Source organism: Macrobrachium rosenbergii, chromosome 40, assembly GCF_040412425.1.
Source record: "Macrobrachium rosenbergii isolate ZJJX-2024 chromosome 40, ASM4041242v1, whole genome shotgun sequence".
Classification (NCBI taxonomy): domain Eukaryota; kingdom Metazoa; phylum Arthropoda; class Malacostraca; order Decapoda; family Palaemonidae; genus Macrobrachium; species Macrobrachium rosenbergii.
Window position 1 is genome coordinate 5,413,260 of NC_089780.1, and position 21,142 is coordinate 5,434,401.

Sequence of the window (21,142 nt, forward strand, 5' to 3'; positions counted from 1 at the left end):
ATGGAGGACCTTGATTAGTTATTTAAATAAACTTGAGAAAAATAGACAAAGGAGAGCGGCTGCTAAAGCCGAAGCTAAGAGCACAGTTAGTCAGGATTCTGTTTTGCATGCCCTTTTAAGTTCTGTAACTGCCTTTTCCCCTATCACCCGTCCTCTGACTTTACCTGTAACTCTGTTACCCAACTTTCAACCTTCCGAACCTGTTGCTATTGCCAGTCTGGAAGCCAGAATAGACCAGAAATTTGGTCTCTTAGTTAACACTGTAGCTCAGATAGGGGGATTCAGTGAGAGGCCTTATGGATAAGTTTGCCACTGGTCACGGTGCAAGTGTTGTGTCAGTGGAGGAGCTAGCTACTTGTCCCACCGATGCTCTTAGACGAAGGTCTCTGTTGAACTCCCCTAAACCTGGGAGGAGGCAAACCTTAAGGCCAAGGGAGGTCAGTGGGGTTTGGCCTCGGGTAGTCACCCCCTTAACCGAGCCTGTTGCACGAGGATCCTAGGACTCGGCAAACAGCCGCTGGAAAGGCGTCCATATTGGAGTTCATGCCCTTTCATCGAGTGGTTCGGATTCGGGATCCGACGAATCCAAGTGTAATGCGAGGAGGAAGCGCAATTGGTGCTTTAAGAGTGCATCTAGGCCATTGAAAAGGTCAATATCCGCAGCTGAGTGCAAATTCCCAATCCCGTGCAAGCGGACCAGAGATTGGGAAAGTTACCAGAGTCCCACACCATCGTGTAGTTTTTGGGACGATCTGAGTAATGCATCGCCTGCAGTGTCAGTGTCAGTGTAGGGGCTTTTTATAGTACACAACTGGGGCAGTATGATGGGAACAGTTTTGAAGGTTATTAAATTAAACTCTGATTTTCCTTAACCTAATTTATTTCCTTAACATTACACTTATTTCCTGCTTACTCTTAATATTTACCAAAACAATCTTCCTATACTTAAACTGAATAATACATGACTGGATTTTGGTGCCACCTGTCTCCTTTTCCTTGAACTTATACTCAACCAAACATCCTCAGTCTTAACTATGGAATCACTATCACCACATTATATATTATTGGCAGATGAAACTATTCATTGGCAGCACCCCTTAAGAATTCTCCTCAACATTAAACCCCAGATGCACTCAGCACACAAAGTTTGTCCCAAAAAAAAATCACTCCTTGTCTTAGATATCACTCAGCTTGATGTTGTTGCACTAGGCCTAACCATTGTAGTCCCTAGAGATGGCACTTGTCAGCATCCCTCATCTTCATCATATGATGCCAACAGAAATCTCATTCTACAGTTGAAAGGGAGCTCCACTATCAATCAATTTGACTGCAATAAAAAAAGACAAAATAAACAAACACTCAGACGAACAACACATTCATAAACAAAACATACACATAACACAATGGCAGAAAACACATCATCAAATAAACAACACATGAACAAAAGTAAATCTTATCACACAAACCCAACTTCCAAATACTACCACATCAGAACATCAGTGTTTGATGCCCAAATGTGTTCCCAAGAAATCCACAGATCGTGCATCAGTAGCCGAGTGCCCAGTGCGATTTAAGGGATCCATGTCTGCAGTGTATTCTGCGCAACCAAAAGGATCCAAGCATGTAGTGGGATCCAAGGGATCCAAGCATGTAGAGGAATCCAAGAGATCCAAGCATCCAGTGGGATACAAGGGATCCAGTCAAGTGGGGTCTGAGGGATCCAAGTATATAGTGGGATCTGAGGGATCTAAGCATATAGTGGGATCTGAGGGATCTAAGTATATAGTGGGATCTGAGGGATTTAAGTATATAGTGGGTATATAGTGGGATCTGAGGGATCTAAGTATATAGTGGGATCTGAGGGATCTAAGTATATAGTGGGATCTGAGGGATCTAAGTATATAGTGGGATCTGAGGGATCTAAGTATATAGTGGGATCTGAGGGATCCAATTGTGCAGTGGGATCCGAGGGATCCAGTCATCAAGTGGGAGCTGTGGGATCCAAGTGTGTAGTGGGATCTAAAGGATCCAAGCATACAGTGGGATCCAAGGGATCCGAAGTTCCTGCAGGATCGGATAAGCTTGTAGTGCACACATGGTCGTCAGTGTGTGCCCGCTCCCATACTGAGCTAGCACCAGCTTCATCCAGGCATCCAGCTCCCACCACTCCTCATTCAGTTCTGGATCCTTCTTTGGAATTGATTTAGCAACGCTTAAACAGCATCTTAGACCTTTTACGAAGACCAACAGTGTCTCATGAGCCTGTGGATATGGCTCTTTCACCCATTTCGTCCAAAGAAGGAGACATCAAACAGGATCAGCCTTCTTCAGTCCACACTTCTCTTCTGGAATACTTCTTGTTTTGCTCCCAGATTTCTTTTCACCAGCGACTCTGTCTTCGCTGAGTTTGGCTTATATGATCGCTGAGTTTGGCTTACATGATGAGACAGCCTAAGTAAGCTTCTAGGCTGCCCAGGATGGTCCTATCTTCTTCGTCGAAGAAAGCCTTCAGGCATTGAGTGTTGGCTGACAGACAAGAGAGATGTCTGAACTTGACCATTAGATGAAGGACATCTTCAAGGTCTTCGAGACCTTAAGTTTTTTAGATTGGACTGTTGGCGCCTTAGCAAAGAAGATAGAGGACTGCGCCACTCTCCAAGATAACTTCGCTATAGACTGGGTGGGAGTCCTCTCATTCGCAGATAAGGCGATCAGGGATGGATCCCAGGAGCTGGCAGCCTTATTTGGGGTAGGAGTACTTAAGAAGTGAGAATAGTGGTGTTCATTCATTTCAAAAGGGATCACCTGTTCCCAGAGATCTGCACTTCTTTTTGCTCCTTTGGATCAACATAGTCTCTTTCCCCGTGCCAGTAGAGCATATCACATCAGAGTTGCAAAAGAAGTCTACTCATGACTTACTGGCTCAGTCCGCCAAATGTCCGAAGGAGTCATGACATGTTTCCTCTTCTACTTCTTTTGCTCACAGATCGATCTCATCTCTACAACAGCAAACATTTCAAGGCGGTAGAGGCAAGTTCTAGCCCATTCTCAAGTGTATTCTAGGTCAGTCCAACCAATCAAGAAGTCAGCAGTCAAGCCTTCCTCTCGCAAGTGAGGATACTGTCCTCTGTGTACCAGTAGGGGCCAGACTTCTTCATTTTTAGAGCAAGTGAGAGGACAGAAATGTCAAACCTTGGGTTTTGAAAGTGATAAGAGAAAGTTAATCCATCCTGTTCATGGAGAAACCTCCGTTAGTGTCCCCTCCCATCAACTTGGCAGCCTACTCTTTAGGCTTGGAAAGGTATTTGGCCCTGTCATAGAAAGACTCGTCTCTGCTCACCAAGAGGGCCATAGAGATAGTTGAAGATGTCAGCATGCCAGGGTTTTACAACAGCCTGTTCATCGTCCCAAAGTTATCGGGAGGTTGGAGACCTTTCGTGGATGTCAGCGCCCTGAATATCTGTGTTCAAACTACAAAATTCAAAATGGAGACCACCCATTCAGTCCTGTCGTCCATCCGTCAAGGGGATTGGATGGTGGCTATAGATATGGAGGACTCATATTTCCATGTTCCAGTTCACCTGGAAGCCAGGAAGTATCTGTGGTTTGTGTTCCAGACAAGGTCTTCCAATTTTGAGCGCTGTGCTTCGGCCTCTCTACAGCCCCTCAAGTTTTCACCCGTGTCCTTGCCCCATTAGCAAAGTGGCTACATCTCATGGGGATCAACATTTGTCTATATCTAGACGACTGGCTCCTATGCTCCCCTGCTGAATCAAGTTGCAAGGTGGACCTCAGGAAGACTTCTGTTAACCCAAGAGTTGGGCCTGTTGATAAACTTAGACAAATCCCAATTACTGTAGTCCTGAGTCAGTCGATTCTGTACTTGGGAATGAAGATCAATTCTCAGACTTTTTGGGCTTTTCTGTCCGACAAGAGTGTCCAATCCTGCATCCGGACAGTTCAGAACTTCCTCTCTCTCCTGTGATGTTCAGCCAACGAGTGGACGAGTTTGCTGGGCACCCTCTCATCCATAGAAAAGTTCGTTCCTTTAGGGAGACTACACATGAGTGTTACAGTCCTTCTTAAAGGCCAGTTGACACAGGAAGACCCTTCCGGACTCGTTTGTCTTCTTGATCATTTCCAAGATTAAGGAGACCTTCAGTAGTGGTTTGTGACAGGATGATTGACAGAAGGGAAATCTCTACTCCCTCTGAGCCCCAACCTCGCATTATACGCAGACACATCAGATCTGGGTTGGGGGGCTCTGTTAGAAGACAAGGAAGTTTCAAGGACATAGTCACAATCCGAGAGAGGACTTCACATCAACGTCAAGGAGCTGAAGGCAATACACTTGGCCCTTCAGCACTTTGCAACAGCTACTTTTAACTCCACAGTCACAGTCCACTCGGACAATACAACAGCTCTGGCCTACATAAGAAATCAGGGAGGGACCCACTCCTTTTCGCTGTATCAAGCAGCCAGAGAACTTCTCATCTGGGCACAAGAAAACTAAACAAAGATTGTCACCTGCTTTATACAGGGCAAGGTAAATGTCTTAGGGGATGAATCGAGTTGTTGCAAACAGGTCCTACCCACGGGATGGACACTGTATCCGCAGGTGTGCACCGACCTGTGAAAACGACCTGTGAAAACAGTGGGGAAAGCTGTCAGTAGATCTGTTTGCAACGTCGAGGAACCACCGAATTCCCTTGTATTGTTTGCCAGCCCCAGACCCTCTCATGTGGGCAATGGATGTGATGCTCCAGGACTGGTTGAACCTGGATGTCTATGCCTTCCTACCGTTCAGCGTGGTGAGAGACGTAATCAACAAATTTCTCCTGCATAGCATATGTCGTTGACCCTGGTAGCTCCCTTTTAGCCACAGGAGGAGTGGTTTCCAGATCTCCTCGATCTTCTGGTAGATTTCCCAAGAGTACTGCCACAGCGACGAAATTTACCTAAGCAGCCGCACTTTCACCTGTTCCACCAAGGACTACCCACTCTCGCTCTGGCAGGCTTCAGACTATCAGGAAGCTTGTCAGAGCGAAAGGTTTTTTGAGACCAGCTGCGGAAGCAATTGCAAGGTGTAGATGCCAGTCTTCCTCCAATGTCTACCAGAACAAGTGGGTAATCTTCTGCAACTGGTGCAGAAGAGACAATGTATCATCTACTTCTACCTCCTTAGTGCAAATAGCAGATTTTTTGCTATTTTTAAGGTCTTCCTGAGGGTTAGCTACACCCACGATCAAGGGCTACAGAGTGATGCTAAGCTCTGTATTCACACAGAGGCCTTGATCTGTCTGCTGATGAAGACATCGGTGATCTAATCAAATCACTGGAAACTTCAAAACAGGAGAGGCCAGATTCTGTGTCCGGGAATTTAGATGCTGTTTTAAAATGGCTTTCAGGCCCTCCTGTTGAGCTCTTCAGTCCACATACCTCAGGGATCTCACAAGGAAGACCCTCTTTTTAGTAGCTCTGGCTACTGCTAAGAGGACGAGTGAGTTGCTGGCCTTTAGCAAGAAGGTAGGATTCGCACAAGTTGACGCATTCTGCTGCTTTACTGTGGGCTTCTTAGCGAAGAATGAAGCGGCGACCAATCCCTGGCCCCATTCATTCACAATCAAGAGTTTAATGGACATTCTCGGTCCTCGAGACCAAGAGAGAGCTCTTTGTCCAGTAATAGTAGTAAAGTATTGCCTGGAGAGGACTAAGAGAATCAGAGGCACGTCTCCTAACCTCTGGTGTTCAGTTAAAGACCCGGCCCATCCTTTATCCAAGAACGTGTTGGTGTTCTTCTTCAGAGACGTAATTTAGAGTCTCACATTAAGACTCGAGAGAAAGACTTGCCTATTTGCAAAGTTAAAGCCCACGAAATTAGGGCAGTAGCCACTTCGCTGGCATTCAAGCGGAATTTATCTCTTTCTACAATTGTGCAGTCCACCTTCTGGAGGTGCAATTCAGTGTTTGCAAATTTTTATCTACATGATTTTGAGACTGTATATGAGAACTGCAGTACCCTTGGCCCATTATCTGTGGCTGGCATGGTGTGGGGAAGGAAGGATAGGAGGTGTCTCTTCCATTCCTCTATCCACGAGCACCCATCATTTGTTGTCTCTTGTTATGAATGGGTTATGGGTACTGTATCTGGTTTTTATATGGTATATGTGCAACATGTTTTTATGGTTTTGGTTGTGGTACTGTGCCCAGGACAAAGGCTTCTGTGTTTTATTGTGTGCTTTGGCAGCCATCGGAGCACTCCTCGGCTGCAAAGCCCCACTGATGTAGAGGAGCCCCTGGCTTCACTGCCATGCCACTACAGTCGAGATGAGCTTTGCCAGAGGCAGTAATTTCCTGCTGTAGCTCTTTCACCAGGTAGGTTACAACAAACATTTTATTAATGTTAACTACTTTCTATTTCAGAATTCATCTCCATCTATGAGAGTTTTTTAAGTAGTATATGCCCATGCATCCCACCTCCTGTCAGTGTGGGATTCAGCTATGTAGTTGGTTGGTAACTTATATAAAAATGACATTTTTATGATAAAATAAAGTTTTATATATACTTACCAAGTAACTACTGTACATGATCAGAGCCCTTCCTCCTCCCCTCTCATGGACATGGGGCATAAATGAATTGGGCTCTTTGGTAATGTTGTACCTATCCTTCCCTGAAAGTGGGTGGGGCGAGTTACCTGCAACAGAATATTGGAACACTACCGCGAATTTCAAATTTAAGCAGCCGATAAAAGAAACTAATAGCTATGTACTGACTTGGTAAGTATATATAAAACTATTTTATCATAAAAGTGTCATATGATCATGTACATTTATACCACCAGCTTCAACACCCTGGTGTCTAGGTGTTATTACTCAAGTTTGCGCCAAGGTCGTTAACATATGGGTCTATGAAGGGCCTGAGGCAGGAGACAGAATCATTAGTTTTAGCCACGCAGTTAATCATCAACAGTGCCAGCGAATCAGCGGATCCAGGGGAGGGGGTCATCTACTGACTGATCCATGAAACGTGAAATTAGAAAAAAAGTGTAAATAACTGTTTGAAAATATTAAGAAAGTATCATATAATGTTCAGGAAATTCACATTCTCCACCTTTGGCACACTCCATATGGGATAGCACCAAAACAGATATAGAGGCACAGGTGTATGCTAAACCTGCCTGTTAGGACTGAGATCATGTGGACATGGAATCATCCTCCCTTCACCTGTAATGATGGGCTTCCAGCCAGAAGCCAAGAGTCTTCCAAGGACTGGCTCCCCCCGGATTCCTGTGAGCCAACCCTTGAGAATAATTCTGCCAAAAAATGGTCCAAACAGCTTTGAATGCAAATATACATAGGCAGTCCCCGGTAATCGGTGATCCGGTTTTACGGCGCTTGTCTAGTGGCGACGATAACCGGATTTTCGACACATATTCCTGGTTATCGTCGCTGATCGCCGGCGCTAATAACCAGTTATCGGCGCCGATAACCAGGGATCAGTGCTTTTATCACCGATTTTCGGTTATCGTCACGCTGTCGGGAATTGAGCCCCGCTGATAACCGGGGACTGCCTGTATATATAAATTTTTTTTTTTTTTTTTTTAGGTATTGAACTGGCCTACTTACTATATTCCTTGCTCAGGGATCAAATCAAGGGATCTAGCTGGAGACCAGGAGACTTACTGTGACACCTTGTTTCTCTGACTGCAATTGCTAGGTCAGTGGGAACCTTAATAGAAAAACAGTTGGGCTAAAGGCCTTATTTCAACAAGGAACTGTTGCAGATAAACACTTAGGGTTACTTTAAATGGAATATATTTACAGTTAAACACGTCAGTCAGAAAAATGGGGAATGAGGCAGGGAAAGTAATATTCTGCCTCAGGGTTAAATAATTCAGCAATTGTTCAGATATTGAAGAATCAATGGGGGATCCTCTTGAAAGGGGCCCTAATGATGTGATTGCAGTTAGGGTGTCACAGCAAGAAGCACAAGACAAGCAGTTGTTTCCACAGCTGGCGACACCATCTGTAATTAGTAAAATGCAAGAGGTTATGTACGGAAATTATGACGATGTCGGTGAATTGAGGGCTGCACATATGGTGTCAAGATAACTCGATTCTGGTGTGAGATGCTGATGTTAATACTTCACAATGGGGCTAACAGAGTCGGGCCTTTGTGAGAAATCGCACTTCAGAAAAGAAAAGGAAATTTAGTCAAAGGTTTAAGTTGCGTGACTGTTTGAAAGAACCTTGAATCAGGACGTTACCTTATAACGTAGCAATGGAGAAGAGCCCCATCGAAATGCACCAGGGATGGAGGGATGAGTTTAATGGGTCACACTTTGAAGCTGCTAGGGGTGCCCACAAGGTTGGCCACATGGGTTTTGCTCAATAAGGAGCATGCAAAGGGATGTGTATTGGATCTAGCACCAAGTAGGGTTCTGAGAGTGAAGCTGCTGCACCTGGCGTCTTTAAGCCCTCGGAGGATTAAGCTGGGATCACAGCTTAGTCACGAACTCCGTTTTCTGTGCCAAGCCCTTCCAAATCCTGGTGACTTTTGGCAACCCATGTTCGCTAGTTTCTGTGGGGGACTCAACCTTTTATGGTGGGTTTCGGCAGGCTTCCGTCTCCATTTGCCTTTTTTATCTGAAAGGAGGTATTTCAAGCAGTCACCAGGTCTTAGGAAAGATCAAAGATGTACCCAAAAAGGCGAGCATGGAGAGAAAGCTATTTAGGGGCAGTGTTTCTCACACCCTTCCTCAGTTAGTTATCAGTATGAAAAATACTACATTTATGATATAAATCAGTTTGGATGTTGGATTTGCTTATAAAGTGGTTTCCCACATTACAGCTCCCCCACAAAGTTGACAATTGCACCTTGAATTGGGTGGAAATGTCAACACCTAAGTGAACTCAACTGGACAATCTGATAACTCTCTACTTCCCTTTTGTGATAACATTGGATTTCAGAACAATCATTAATTCTGCAAGTAAATCAAATGCAAAATACATCTTACTGATTTTTAAAGTTGACGTTATGTAGTTATGTTACGCTGCAAGTAAATTCATATACCTCTCATGTTTTATTATGTTTAAGCAACATTATAGCAAATTCAAAATTAAAGAATTCTATGAACTAATAATTTGTAAGTCTAGGCAACAACATGGAGGAAAAATGAGTGAATTAGTATGTCATTAAAACCTAATGTTGGACATGCACTTAATTTATAAGGTTAATTTGACAGTCCAAAGTCATGCTGTTGGGTGCCTTGAGGAGACATTACAATGAAGTATTCGTGGGCTTAAGTTAGGTGATGCCATGATACTTGTATGTGGTGGCATGGTGCCAGACATGGCAGTAACAACACGGGTGCCTTGTGTCACAAAGCTAAACACAGTGAAGGACAGACAAATGTGTCAAGTACATGGGCTTTTCAAGTCACGGACTCGGGATTGTAAATTACAAGGAAAATAAATGACAGATGCAAGAGTAAGTAAAAGTTATGACTAATGTACCAGCATTTTATTATGCCTTAGCCTATGAAAGATGGCTAGGTTCATTTTTTAGCCTAAAGAGCAGTAAAAGGTGGTGGTCAGAGGGCAGGAGCATTTGCCAATGGCGATGGTAATGGCATTGTGCTGGGAGTGGCACTCATGCATTCGAGGCCTGATGGCTCTGTGATATTCAATTTAAAATGTACCATGCCTTTGTAGGCATGAAAAAGAAGTCAAAGGACTTGTTATTTAAAGAATCTGGCAATTGCACTCTGCATTGGCAGAGTGGGAAGCAAAGTAAAATGAGGAGCCATTTATATGGCGTTTACCAAAGGATTCATGAACGGGTAAGATTGCCAAGAGAATATTAAATTAAGAGACTGGAAAGAAAAAAAAAATGATCAAAGCATCCTCCTCTGGATAGAGGTGCCAAAGTCCTTTGTAAGATAAAGGTGAGGCACTGTGAGTTCGGGGAGAGCTCAATGGCTCTCATTGGGCTACCTGGAGTTATCTGTGCCCTTTCTTCTATGGACCTCCTTGGTAGGGGAATTGGTGGAACCAAGTCCGAGGAATGCATAGTAGTGTCACCTGTTCCGGCTTCTTGGACAGCCGAAGTAGGGGCATTCTTTACAAGCTCAGCTATTAGTCTTCGCAGTTCCTTGAATTCATTGGCCAGTTGAGATATGGCAGAATCCTTATTCATGGTCGTGTCTGTGGAGGATTGGGAGAGATGAAGAGGTTGTGGTGGACGTGAGAGGCTCGCAGGTCACCATGACAAGCTCATGCATGGGTTGCGAGGCCGCACCTTTGGGTGAGATTCCACTGTGGTCACAGGACTCCGGAGGGGACCTGAGTAGACAGTGGATTGGCCCTTGCACCGGCACTGGTAGCGGTGCCAAGCTGGAGGGAGAGAGGCGACCTGGACAGGGATCCCTTGGAGGAAGGTCTGTGGTGTGCTCTGACACTGGCACTTGGGCAGGGCCTGGCACTGGAATTGGATTTGTCAGGGGCTCGATGGTCGGAGGCAAGAACTGCTCAGGGCACTCAAGTGGCACTGGTAACAGGTTTAAGGCAGGTCCTTGAGGACGCTTGGTTTTTTATTTAGTTGTGGAGGGGTTAGGACCCCTGGATTTGTGTAAATTAGGAGGGGACTGGAAGTCCTGTCCCAGGAGGAGGTCATAGCCTCTAGGAAGGTAAGTAGCTGCTACAAGTGTGCAGATTTTAGATGTTTGAGGGTCTTGTGACCCTTAATTTGATAGTGGGGAGAATCATCTTCATGTGATTGATATCCTCCATTGTGATAAATCTCTGTCAATGGTAGCCCCATAGGGGACCTTATCTTCTCTTATTAGTGAGATTTGCATGCCAGTGTCATCAAATGCTGTGACCTGGCGGGCAGGGTAGCTACCTCTGGGAGGTGCCACAGATATAGGAGCTTTGGCTGGAGAGCCTAAGGTTTTAGGATTTGTAACTGCTAAAGCAATGGTGGGTGGTTTTGTTTTACAAGGCCATTTTACCAATAGAGCAGAGTGCCTTGAACCTTACAAGCTGTGCAATGATTATTGCTGTAATCTTTGCTTGGCACTGTCCCATTGGAGGGAGCAGGCCCTTTGTTCATTCCAGAGCCAGATGTGGCTCGGTTTGGTGATCCCATTGGGGGACTTAGCGGGAGTGTCTGGCTGATTCTCAGCCTTTGAGTGGCACTGTTCCGTGGAGTGCTCTGATCTTTTACAGTAGCTGCACACAGGCTTCTTGTGAGGGTGCTCATTCTTGGGTGAAGGCTGACTGGAGGTAGGAGAAGAGAGCCAAATCTATGGCCCCAGGAACTTGCTGCAGGATGGTGAGTGTTCCAGTGGTCTGCCAAACGGCAGCACTCGTCTAGCATCGGAGGGTTCCTATCGCAGAGGTAGGTAGCGTAGTGTAGGAAGCCCTCGAGCTGGAAAGTTTCTATTATTTCCTCTGCAGAGTTAGCATTACGGGATTCTAGCCACTGCAAGGGAGCTCAGGACTTATGGCATGCTCAGTCAGCTCATGTTTGACCTGCCTCCTTCAGGTGTCCTCTTCAGCGTTGTCTCCATCTTTTGGGGGTGAGCTCGTAGGTCTTAATTATGGCCTTCTGGACCTCTGCAAGGTTTCCACAGTCCATTGACGGTACAGAGCAGAACGCGGCTTGGCCCTTTCCCTCCAGATGTTTCGACAGGAGCATAGAGATTTCTGCTGGCTGGAACTTGAAATATGGATGTGCAGTGAACCAAAATGCGTGAACTATGGGCAAAATCACCATGCAAGGTCTAAGGAATATATGTATTATATATACAATACAGAATTAAAATTACTGCAGGGGAGAAAAGAAATCCCTATAAAAGAGGCCAAATTGGAATTGAAAGTTAGAGGAACGCATGAGAAATGAATACAAATCCTTATAAGGATAACATTTGTTCAGATTCATGCAAGATATTGAGGCAAATGGAAGCACAAGAAGATGATACATGTACTACAGAAGTATTAGAAGAAAGTTGTAATGAGCTGGAAGCTAAAGATAAAACTAGGCTTTTAGAGAGAGCTCCACCCAAGAACAAAAAATCAACTATTTTTAGAGTAACACCAGTTAAACTAAGACAAAAGACCAGAAGAAAGAACATAAGCCAAAAATTGATAAGAATATACCTTTGTCTCCTAAAATGATAATAAAACCAGTGGAAGCAGATACCCAAAACATTAAATAATAGAGGAACAAACCATTAACACAGATGATTATGTGAAAGGAGAGGAGATTACTCCCATCACCAATAATTGGTGCAGCAAGAGTAAATAAAAAAAAAGTGATATATGAAAACACTTGTGGATGTAATAGATGTTTCATTGAATTGTGCAGCAAAAACAGAAATTTTATAGGATACAGAAATAAAGAAACTACTAGTTTATACACTCATGAAAGGGTTGTATGTGCATTGGACACCTAGTGTGTTATAAAGAAAAACAAATAAATGTCGTAAATAAAATATTATAAAAAATATGAATGTTCATGATAAACTAATTATTTGGATACTTACCAACTGTTAAAGTTAGCTTATATCTTCACACTGCTAGATGCCATCAGTATTCAATAAAAAACAAAAGAAGCATGGCCGAGCTGGTTAGACTCTCTATAATCACCTGTTTTCCCCACCAGGTGGCTCTAGAATGTTTATGTTTTTGTTAGAATTCTTCTTGAGCACCCACTAAGATGTTGGGAGGCTGGGCAGGTTTCCATTTAACAGTAGGTAAGTATCCAAATAATTAATTTTATCATGAAAATTCATATTATTTGGAATGAATTTTACCTACTGTTAAAGTTAGCTGAGTACCACATTGAAAAAAGGATGGTGGGTTAGTACAGCTGGAAAAAACACCCGGTCAGCCAAGCGAACTAAGGCTTTAATAAAAGAGAAAAGCTTCTGAACATTCTTATCCATTGTGTGATCCTTTCTGGTAGGTACCGTTGTAAGAGGATAGATCCACAGCAGGTGTAAGGTCCTCATAGCAAGACTTGTCTGAGAATTGTTATGGGGAAAAAGACTTTCATGGAGTTTCATTGACTCCTGTGCCAGAGTTGAAGCCCATAATGACATTTCAAACTAAAGACAATAACTACCTTATGATAGAAGGTATGCTCATCTATACCAGTGTGTACCTTCATGCTCCCCAATTAGATACCAGTATTTCCTGACATTAGGAAAAGAGAGAAGAAAACACACTAATTTTGGTTCGGGAGAAAACTATCCCCGCCGCGACGATGGGACCAAGGACTTGGCAATTCTCGTATGTAATTTTGTCTCACAAATAATGTGCAGAAAAAACAGTCCACAACATCCTCGCTCTTAAGTCCTGCTCAGCCAACAAGTTGGATGAGCCTTTTAGGAACCCTTGCATCCATCGAGAAGTTCGTAAGCCTGGGGAAGCTTCATATGAGGGTACTGCATTTCTCCCTGAAGGCCAGCTGGAACAGGAAGACCCACCAGGACTTGATCGTCTTTCTGATCACTCTGGAAATCAAAGAAGACTTGAAATGGTGGCTTGCAGAAGAACGTCTCTTGGAAGGGAAGTCTCTCCATCCACTAAGCCTCAACCTTTCATTGTACTCAGACGCTTCAGATTGGGGTTGGGGAGCTCTTCTGGGAAACACGGAAGTCTCAGGAGTCTGGTCTCCAAAATAGAAGCTCCTACATATCAACATGAGAGAACTGAAGGCAGTACACCTGGCCCCTCAATCATTCGCAGAAGTGACCTTCGGCAAGACAGTAGCAGTTATGTCGGACAACACTTCAGCCTTGGCCTACATAAAGAACCAAGGAGGTACCCACTCATTCTCTCTTTACAAGGCAACCAAAGATCTTTTATGGGAGAAGAAGAACCACACCGCTCTACAAGGTTCATTCAAGGGAAGCTAAACGTAATAGTGGACGGACTGAGTCGACGCAAACAAGTCCTTCCCACGGAATGGGCGCTAGATCCCACAGGTGTGCACCAACCTGTGGAAGTTGTGGGGACAGCCATCGATAGACCTGTTTGCGATGTTGAAGAACCATTGCCTCCCGCTGTTCTGCTCTCTGGCCCTGGACCCTATGGCATGGGCGACAGATGTCATGCTCCAGAGTTGGTCCTTCCTAGACCTGTACGCCTTCCCACCATTCAACATGGTGAGGAAAGTCATCAACAAATTCATATCCCATTAGGACATGAAGATGACTTTAGTAGCCCCCTTTTGGCCTCGAAGAGAATGGTTCCCGGATCTCCTCAAGCTGGTAGTCAACTACCCCTGGTTTCTTCCACAAAAGCCAGAGCTTGTCAAACAACTGCACTTCCACCAGTTTCATTGCAACCTATCCACTCTTGCTTTGACAGGGTTCAGACTGTCAGAAGACTCATCAGAGCGAAGGGATTTTCAAAACCAGCTGCAGAAGCAATTGCTAAGTGTAGATGGCAGTCTTCTTCCAGAGTCTACCAGGCGAAGAGGGCAGTATTCCGCAGCTGGTGCAGAAGAAATAACGTCTTCTTCTGAAGCCCCTGCAACGAACGTCGCGGACTTCCTTCTTCTCCTGAGGACTAACAGAGGTCTAAGGGGTACCGAGCAATGTTACGCTCTGTGTTTCAGCACAGGGACCTCGATCTGGGATCCAATCAGGACATCAGCGACTTGATCAAGTCTTTTGGCACGACCAAGGAGACCAAGACTAATGCAGTATAATGGAATTTGGACGTTGTCCTCAAATGGTTGTCAGGCCCTCCTTTTGAGCCTCGTTGCACAATTTCCTTAAGACTTAACAAGGAAAACTTTTTCTGGTCACTTTAGCCATGGCTAAGAGAGTCAGCGAGTTGCAAGCCATTGACAGATGAGTAGGTTTTTCAAAAGGAGACGCAGTCTGCTCTTTTATGCTAGACTTCTTGGCCAAGAATGAGACCCCCCCCCCTCTAAGCCGTGGCTTCATTCCTTCACCATCAAGAATTTGATGGAAAGTCTAGGACCAGAAGAAGAGAGGACTCTGTCCCGTCAGGGCACTAAGGCACTACCTTATTAGAACAGCGAAGATCGGAGGTCCCTCGAGTAAGCTCTGGTGCTCCGTGAAGGACCCTTCTAGACCCCTTTCCAAGAACACAATATCATTCTTTTTGAGACGTCATCTTGGAATCGCATTCAAGAATTCGCAAGGACCTTCTACCAGTCTTGGAAGTTAAAGCCCATGAGATTAAAGCCGTCGCCACCTCGTTGGCTTTTAAACATAATATGTCTTTGTTGGTGATTCTCCAGTCAACTTTCTGGAAATGCAAATCTGTGTTTGCAGTGCACTATTTACGTGAAATAGAAACTATTTTTGAAAACTGCAGTACCTTGGGTCTGCTGTCTGTAGCTGGCATGGTGTTAGGGGAGGAAGAATAGGAGTCCGCTCCTATTCTACCTATTTTCGCCTTGATTAGGCTGTTGAGTTCTTGGGGAGCCTGAGGGTACTATGTGCCCGGAGTACCCACCAGTCCTGTTTTTACAGTTGGGTAATGGTTTTAATAAAAACAGTGTGTAGGTGACAAAGTTTCCTGGTTGTATGTCTTTATGGTACTGCACCCAGGGCAAGGACACTCTTGTATGGTTATGTTAGCCATCGGACTACTCGATGAACTGAATAACCTCCATTGATGCCTTGTGGCATTTGGAATCCTCCTTTGCTGCAATGCTTCCCACCAATATAGGGGCGCACTCCACAACTTCACTGCTGCGCCACTATGGTTAAGATGAGCACCAACAGAGGCAGTATGTCTGCAGCAGCTTTCTTATCAGGTGAGGATACAACTACTTTTTTAACCAGTGCTAATAGAATTTTTGTCTCTCATTCTTCTGCTGAAAGTTTTTAAGATTACACATGTCCATGCATCCCTCCTCCTGTCAATATGGGATTCAGCTATATAATTACTTGGTAAGTTACATATATAAAAATGACATTTTTGTAATAAAAGAAAATTTTATATATACTTACCAAGTAATTACTCAATCAGAGCCCTCCCTCCTCTCTTCTTGTGGACATTGAGCGCATAAACAGACTGACGCTATTCAGTGGTGTTGTACCCTTCCTCCCCCGATAGAGGGCGGGACCTAGTCGCCTACACTAAAACAGTCGAATGCTACCGTGAATTTCAAAGTTTTAGCTGCCGTGCGAGTTAGAAACATAGGCTATGTAATCACTTGGCAAGTATATATAAAACTTTATTTTATTATAAAAATGTCATTTTCTTGATTGGAAACATCTTCAGCAAGAGCTTTAAAAACTTCAGGATTAAGTAGATGCTGATGAGGGGCATCAAAAACAGCTACTGATCGCTGAGCTGGCATTATTTTACAATACAAGAAAAGGAACAATTGTCCTCGTTTCTTCAAAATAGAACTAGTAAACATATGTGACAATTCTCCAGCAGCATCTGAAATAGCTCTATCAAGGCAGGGTAAATACCCAACATCTTCATCAAGTACCTTTTCTCCCTCAAGATAACGTGATCTTTCACTTGGCACAATGAGCAGTAGTACTAAGTGCAAGTTCCGCAAAGGAAAGGGCTTCAATAGCATGAAAAGCTAATTTCGAAAGCACTTCTGCCTCACTATTAGACCAAACTACTTTACCAGTTTCGAGAGCTGTATGCTTCATAGGGTCAAGCAACTTGAGATAACTAGCGTCTTGAACGGGGGAAGGACAAAGATCTGGCATTGATCCTGTGTGATAATAAGCAACTCTCTGAGGTTTCATGGGGGAGGAAACCATAGCCTTCGAATTCTTATGTCCTGCTTTGAGGGATAAAGCTTTCGATATTGCATCAAAGTGTGCAAAAACAGAATCAGACAATTTTAACTTCTTACTTGCTTGAACCAGAGCCAAGGTAGAAGCCGACAAAAGTGAATGCCAATCAACCGGATCACCTTCAGTAAAAAGGCAAGGGTAAAGCAAAGCAGCGCAGTCTAACAAGCACCTAACACTGGAGGAGAATCATCTGAATGTGCCTGAGATGAACAACAATGATGTCACAGGATGCAGACAGGAAACAATAGGAGGGTGGGGGAGATGACTGGGAGGGAGACGGTTAGGTGTGAGCAGGTAGAGGATTTGCACATGATTTTACAGTGGTAAACAATTCAAACACTTCACACTTATGCGACAAATTCACAAGTGACGCAAGATTCGACTCGAGAGACGATCTGACTAAGGTAACAGTCGGAGTCATATGTAATGTACAAGAAGCTGCAGAAGAGGAAGGGCCGCTAGTACAAATAGGAACAGCAGACAAAATACTAGGAGAGAGAAGTGGGGATTGAGTAGGAGGGTTGGCGGGGGGCGGTCAGCATCAGAAAAGGAAGCAATGGAAGATGGTACTAGGTGAATAGCTGATTGGACAACATACGTATTTACACTAGGTTCGGAAACTACTGGATTAACAGGAACCTGTCTAATACTCCCAGATAACTCAGCAGGCTCGCATGCATCACTTTCACTCTTGGCAGAAGACGATAACGGAGGAGCTGGTTAGAGCAAGCACTTAACTGTACTGAAGGAATTTTTCGAAGAATGTTTCACTGCCGAGACAGCAGATGGCAGAGAGGTGAAGGGCACAGACCTTTGTCCTGAGACATGCCATGGTTCCCTGAGAGAGGAGAAGACCAACTGATGCAGGGCACTCCAGAGTGTGGGCTACAGGCAGACGTAGGCTCCATCACCTTCTCTCTCACGGGGGAAACTGGAAATAGGCGATCACTATGGAGGAATTCGTGATCTTTAGTCACCAAGTTGGCTAAATGTCTGACTGAGGTTAATAATAAACTAATATCTTCCATTCTACCTAACATTTTCTCCTGAACCAGATAGGGAGCAAGGGAATGCAGAGCCTTAATAGTGAAGAGGAATGTGGCTTGTCAAGCAAAGGAGTGAGAGAAGGGATACACCAGATAGGAGGGATAGATGGAGTAGGCTTATGGCCAGACCTGACTAAGTGCCTATGTAACTAATTCTCACATTTGACCAATCTGTACGTTCTTCACGAGAGGAAAATTAAAACTTCTTACCCTTATATGTATATGAAACACAGTGTGTGGCTGTCATGGCTAACTGAATATATTCCGGTTAATACAAATCTCACTCCTGCATAGCCTAATGCTTCTATCTCGGCTAGCAGTAGAAGACATAACTCAAAAACAAAATCAAGTACAATACTGTACAGGAGAAATACAGCCAGAGCTCCCAAAAAAGACAAAAATACACCAAAATCATTACAGCCGAATTCCACCAAGCAAACAGGGACACATCAGGAAGAACATAAACATTCTAAAGCCACCTGGTGGTGGAAAAAAGGTGGTTACAGACAGGCTAACCAGGTCGGCCATGCTTCTTTTGTATTTTTTTAAATGCTGATAGCACCTAGCAGCATGAAGATACACGCTAATTTTAACAGTAGTAAGATTCATTCCAAATAATGCAAATTGATAATCCACAAAAAGAAAATAACACTTGAACACACTAACTTAATATTTTCAATAAATTATATTATATAATGGAATGTAAATGGTCTGCACACCAGAATACATTTATGAGAGATATGATGACTACTGAAGAAATACGAACAATGATATATTTACAATATGTCAACAAAACAGTATCAGCAATAGGCAAATACACCTTAGCACCTACATCTAGAGAGGAAGAAGGAATTTAGGTACAGACATATATGTACTTAAAGTATGTTATGACAAAGTACCTGTAAACTCTACTGACGAAGACATTGGCATGCTGCAGCTAAGTATCCCAGAGTAAACTTTGCTAATAAACATTTTCCTTTTAAAAGTCTATACTAATAATTACTTGGATATACGAATTGTATTGATGAATCACACTGCGATTTTCACAGCGTGGGAGCACTTCTTATTCACTGGAGCCATAACTGGGGTTAAATAAGAGTTAATTAATGTATCGTAATGTTTGGAAACGGATCTCAAGCAAACTAAAACATTTTTGGTGGCTCGGGGAATTTTAAATCATGGTGGCCAAGGAAATTTTAAGTTGTAACAAGTCATTGAAGGAACTGGGTTACAGGTATGTGGGTTAGCGAATGTCCACCTGTACAGTAATATATTTTGGATTGTACAGGCTCTTGAGTTTTCAGACATTGTGATTATTATGTTGCCTTTTTCATAAAATAAGAAAATATTCTAAAATTGTCTTCATTGTTTCAGATTCCAACATGCACCAGCACTGATTCCAAATGGTCATCAAGACTCCAGTCTGCAGCTAAATTCTGTTGAGGCATTGTTATGCCTACTGTGTACTGTATTTCGTTCAGACAATTGCGATGAGTGTGTTAGAATTGTTTAGCATTGATTTGCAATTGAAAGTTACCATTAGGCAAACAAACTTTACAGATTTTTTAACTCTTGAGAAACAGCTTAGTATCTATCATTAAGCTGAAATTGTCATATAAAACCAAAATTTTTATTGTAGATTGTTTCAAAATGTTGGGTTTTAAATAATTGAAATAACAGGATGTTAACTATATCAGTATCTAGACTTTTTAGATTGTTATCTATAATTGAGGGCTAATGCTCCCTTTTCCCAGAGGTTTGAAAACAATTTGAAGGTCTTTTGGGCATTTATATGTTGATATAAAGGAAAGAATACAGTTGGAATTTAAAAATTTCTCTTATGTCTCCAATTATCACTGTATAAAGGTATATATTTAACTTTAATCAATCCAAATTTATAATTCTGATAATGATTTCTTAGTAATTTACTACAAAATGTCTTCAACCATATTAGGTCTACCAAAAATTTTTTATACCAGTTTTATTTTTCAACATCCAGTACAAAAATTGTTAGCTTAGCTTTTTGGGACCTACACCAGTTTGTAATCTCACATTTACAATTTCTCTTGAAATAGTTGTTTTTGCAAGATGGATATTGAAAAATTTTTAGTGAAAGATGGACCCTTGATAACAGAGGGACCGTTGAAAACAAATGGTCCCCTGGTAAATATGGAGTTGAACTTGCATAGCTTGCCATTTTCTTGTGACATTTGTGGTCCCAGCTTTGGAAAGCCATGTATGCACAGGACACCAAAAGGGAAGCTTAAAAAGGGTGCCCCATTTACTTGTAAGGTGTGCTTCAAGATGTTTCCTAAGAGGGATCACTTAAACAGGCATTTGAGAATTCACACAGGAGAGCGCCCATTCTCATGTGATGTCTGTGGGAAGGACTTCATTGAAAAAGGGCTTCTGACTAGACACATAAGAACACACACAGGAGAACGTCCTTTCTTGTGCGATGTTTGTGGGAAGTGTTTTACTCAAAATGGACATTTGAAAATGCACAAAAGACAACACACAGGTGAGAAACCATACTCTTGTCTACTGTGTGGTAAAAGTTTCAGTGAAAATGGAAATTTCAAGGCTCACATGAGGAGTCACACTGATGAGCGGCCTCACTGTTGCTTTGTTTGTGGAAAGACTTTTAGAGAAAAGAAAAACCTCAACAGACACTTGAAAGTATGTCATGCTATAGATAAGTCACTTTCAAGTGAGAAGTATGGGAAGTTATGTAATCGTACTTCTATATCTCACATGGAGGAGAGAAAAGCCATTCAGGATATATCTTTTGTTAGTACTGAGGTAGAAGAGAATTCTCCTGAGAATGGAAAGTCTCATGTTGGTGATTCACAAAATGGTGCTAGTTGTCAGGGAAGTGCAGAGTATGTGGGAACCAGGAGTTCTTCTCAAGCATGTCGTGTTTTCAAAGAAGATCTTTCAACAGATGTGCCAGCTACAGTAAAATCAGAACCTTTTGACATACCTGCTGTTTACATAAAAGAAGAAATCATGGATTAGTTTAGACATGTTTTTAAATCTGAGTATGAATTTCAATTAGTTTGTTTACTGAATTGTACATATGACGAATATTGAATGGTACGCTAATTGGAATTTCTTTAATAAAAATGTTTTGTCAATATTATGCATTTGCTTAAAGTACCAAGACTACCTAGAAATTTCACAGCCAGAGAATATGCTTTTGATGTCACATGTTAATTGTAAGGAAAGTTTATTAATAAATAAGTTTTTATAACTAAGTTTTTATAGAAAAGGTCAGAAAGT

At 42.9% G+C, this 21,142-nt stretch overlaps 1 protein-coding gene across 1 annotated transcript in view; it reads left to right on the forward strand.

Annotated features, from left to right (window-relative positions):
- The window catches only part of LOC136825999 (zinc finger protein 420-like), a 115,659-nt gene that overhangs the window by 33,220 nt on the left and 61,297 nt on the right, over nucleotides 1-21,142 (forward strand). The window contains exon 3 of the mRNA XM_067082857.1: nucleotides 19,235-20,877. Coding sequence (XP_066938958.1) covers nucleotides 19,949-20,877 — 929 coding nt within the window. The 5' untranslated portion in view covers nucleotides 19,235-19,948. The remainder of the gene's footprint in view (nucleotides 1-19,234; nucleotides 20,878-21,142) is intronic.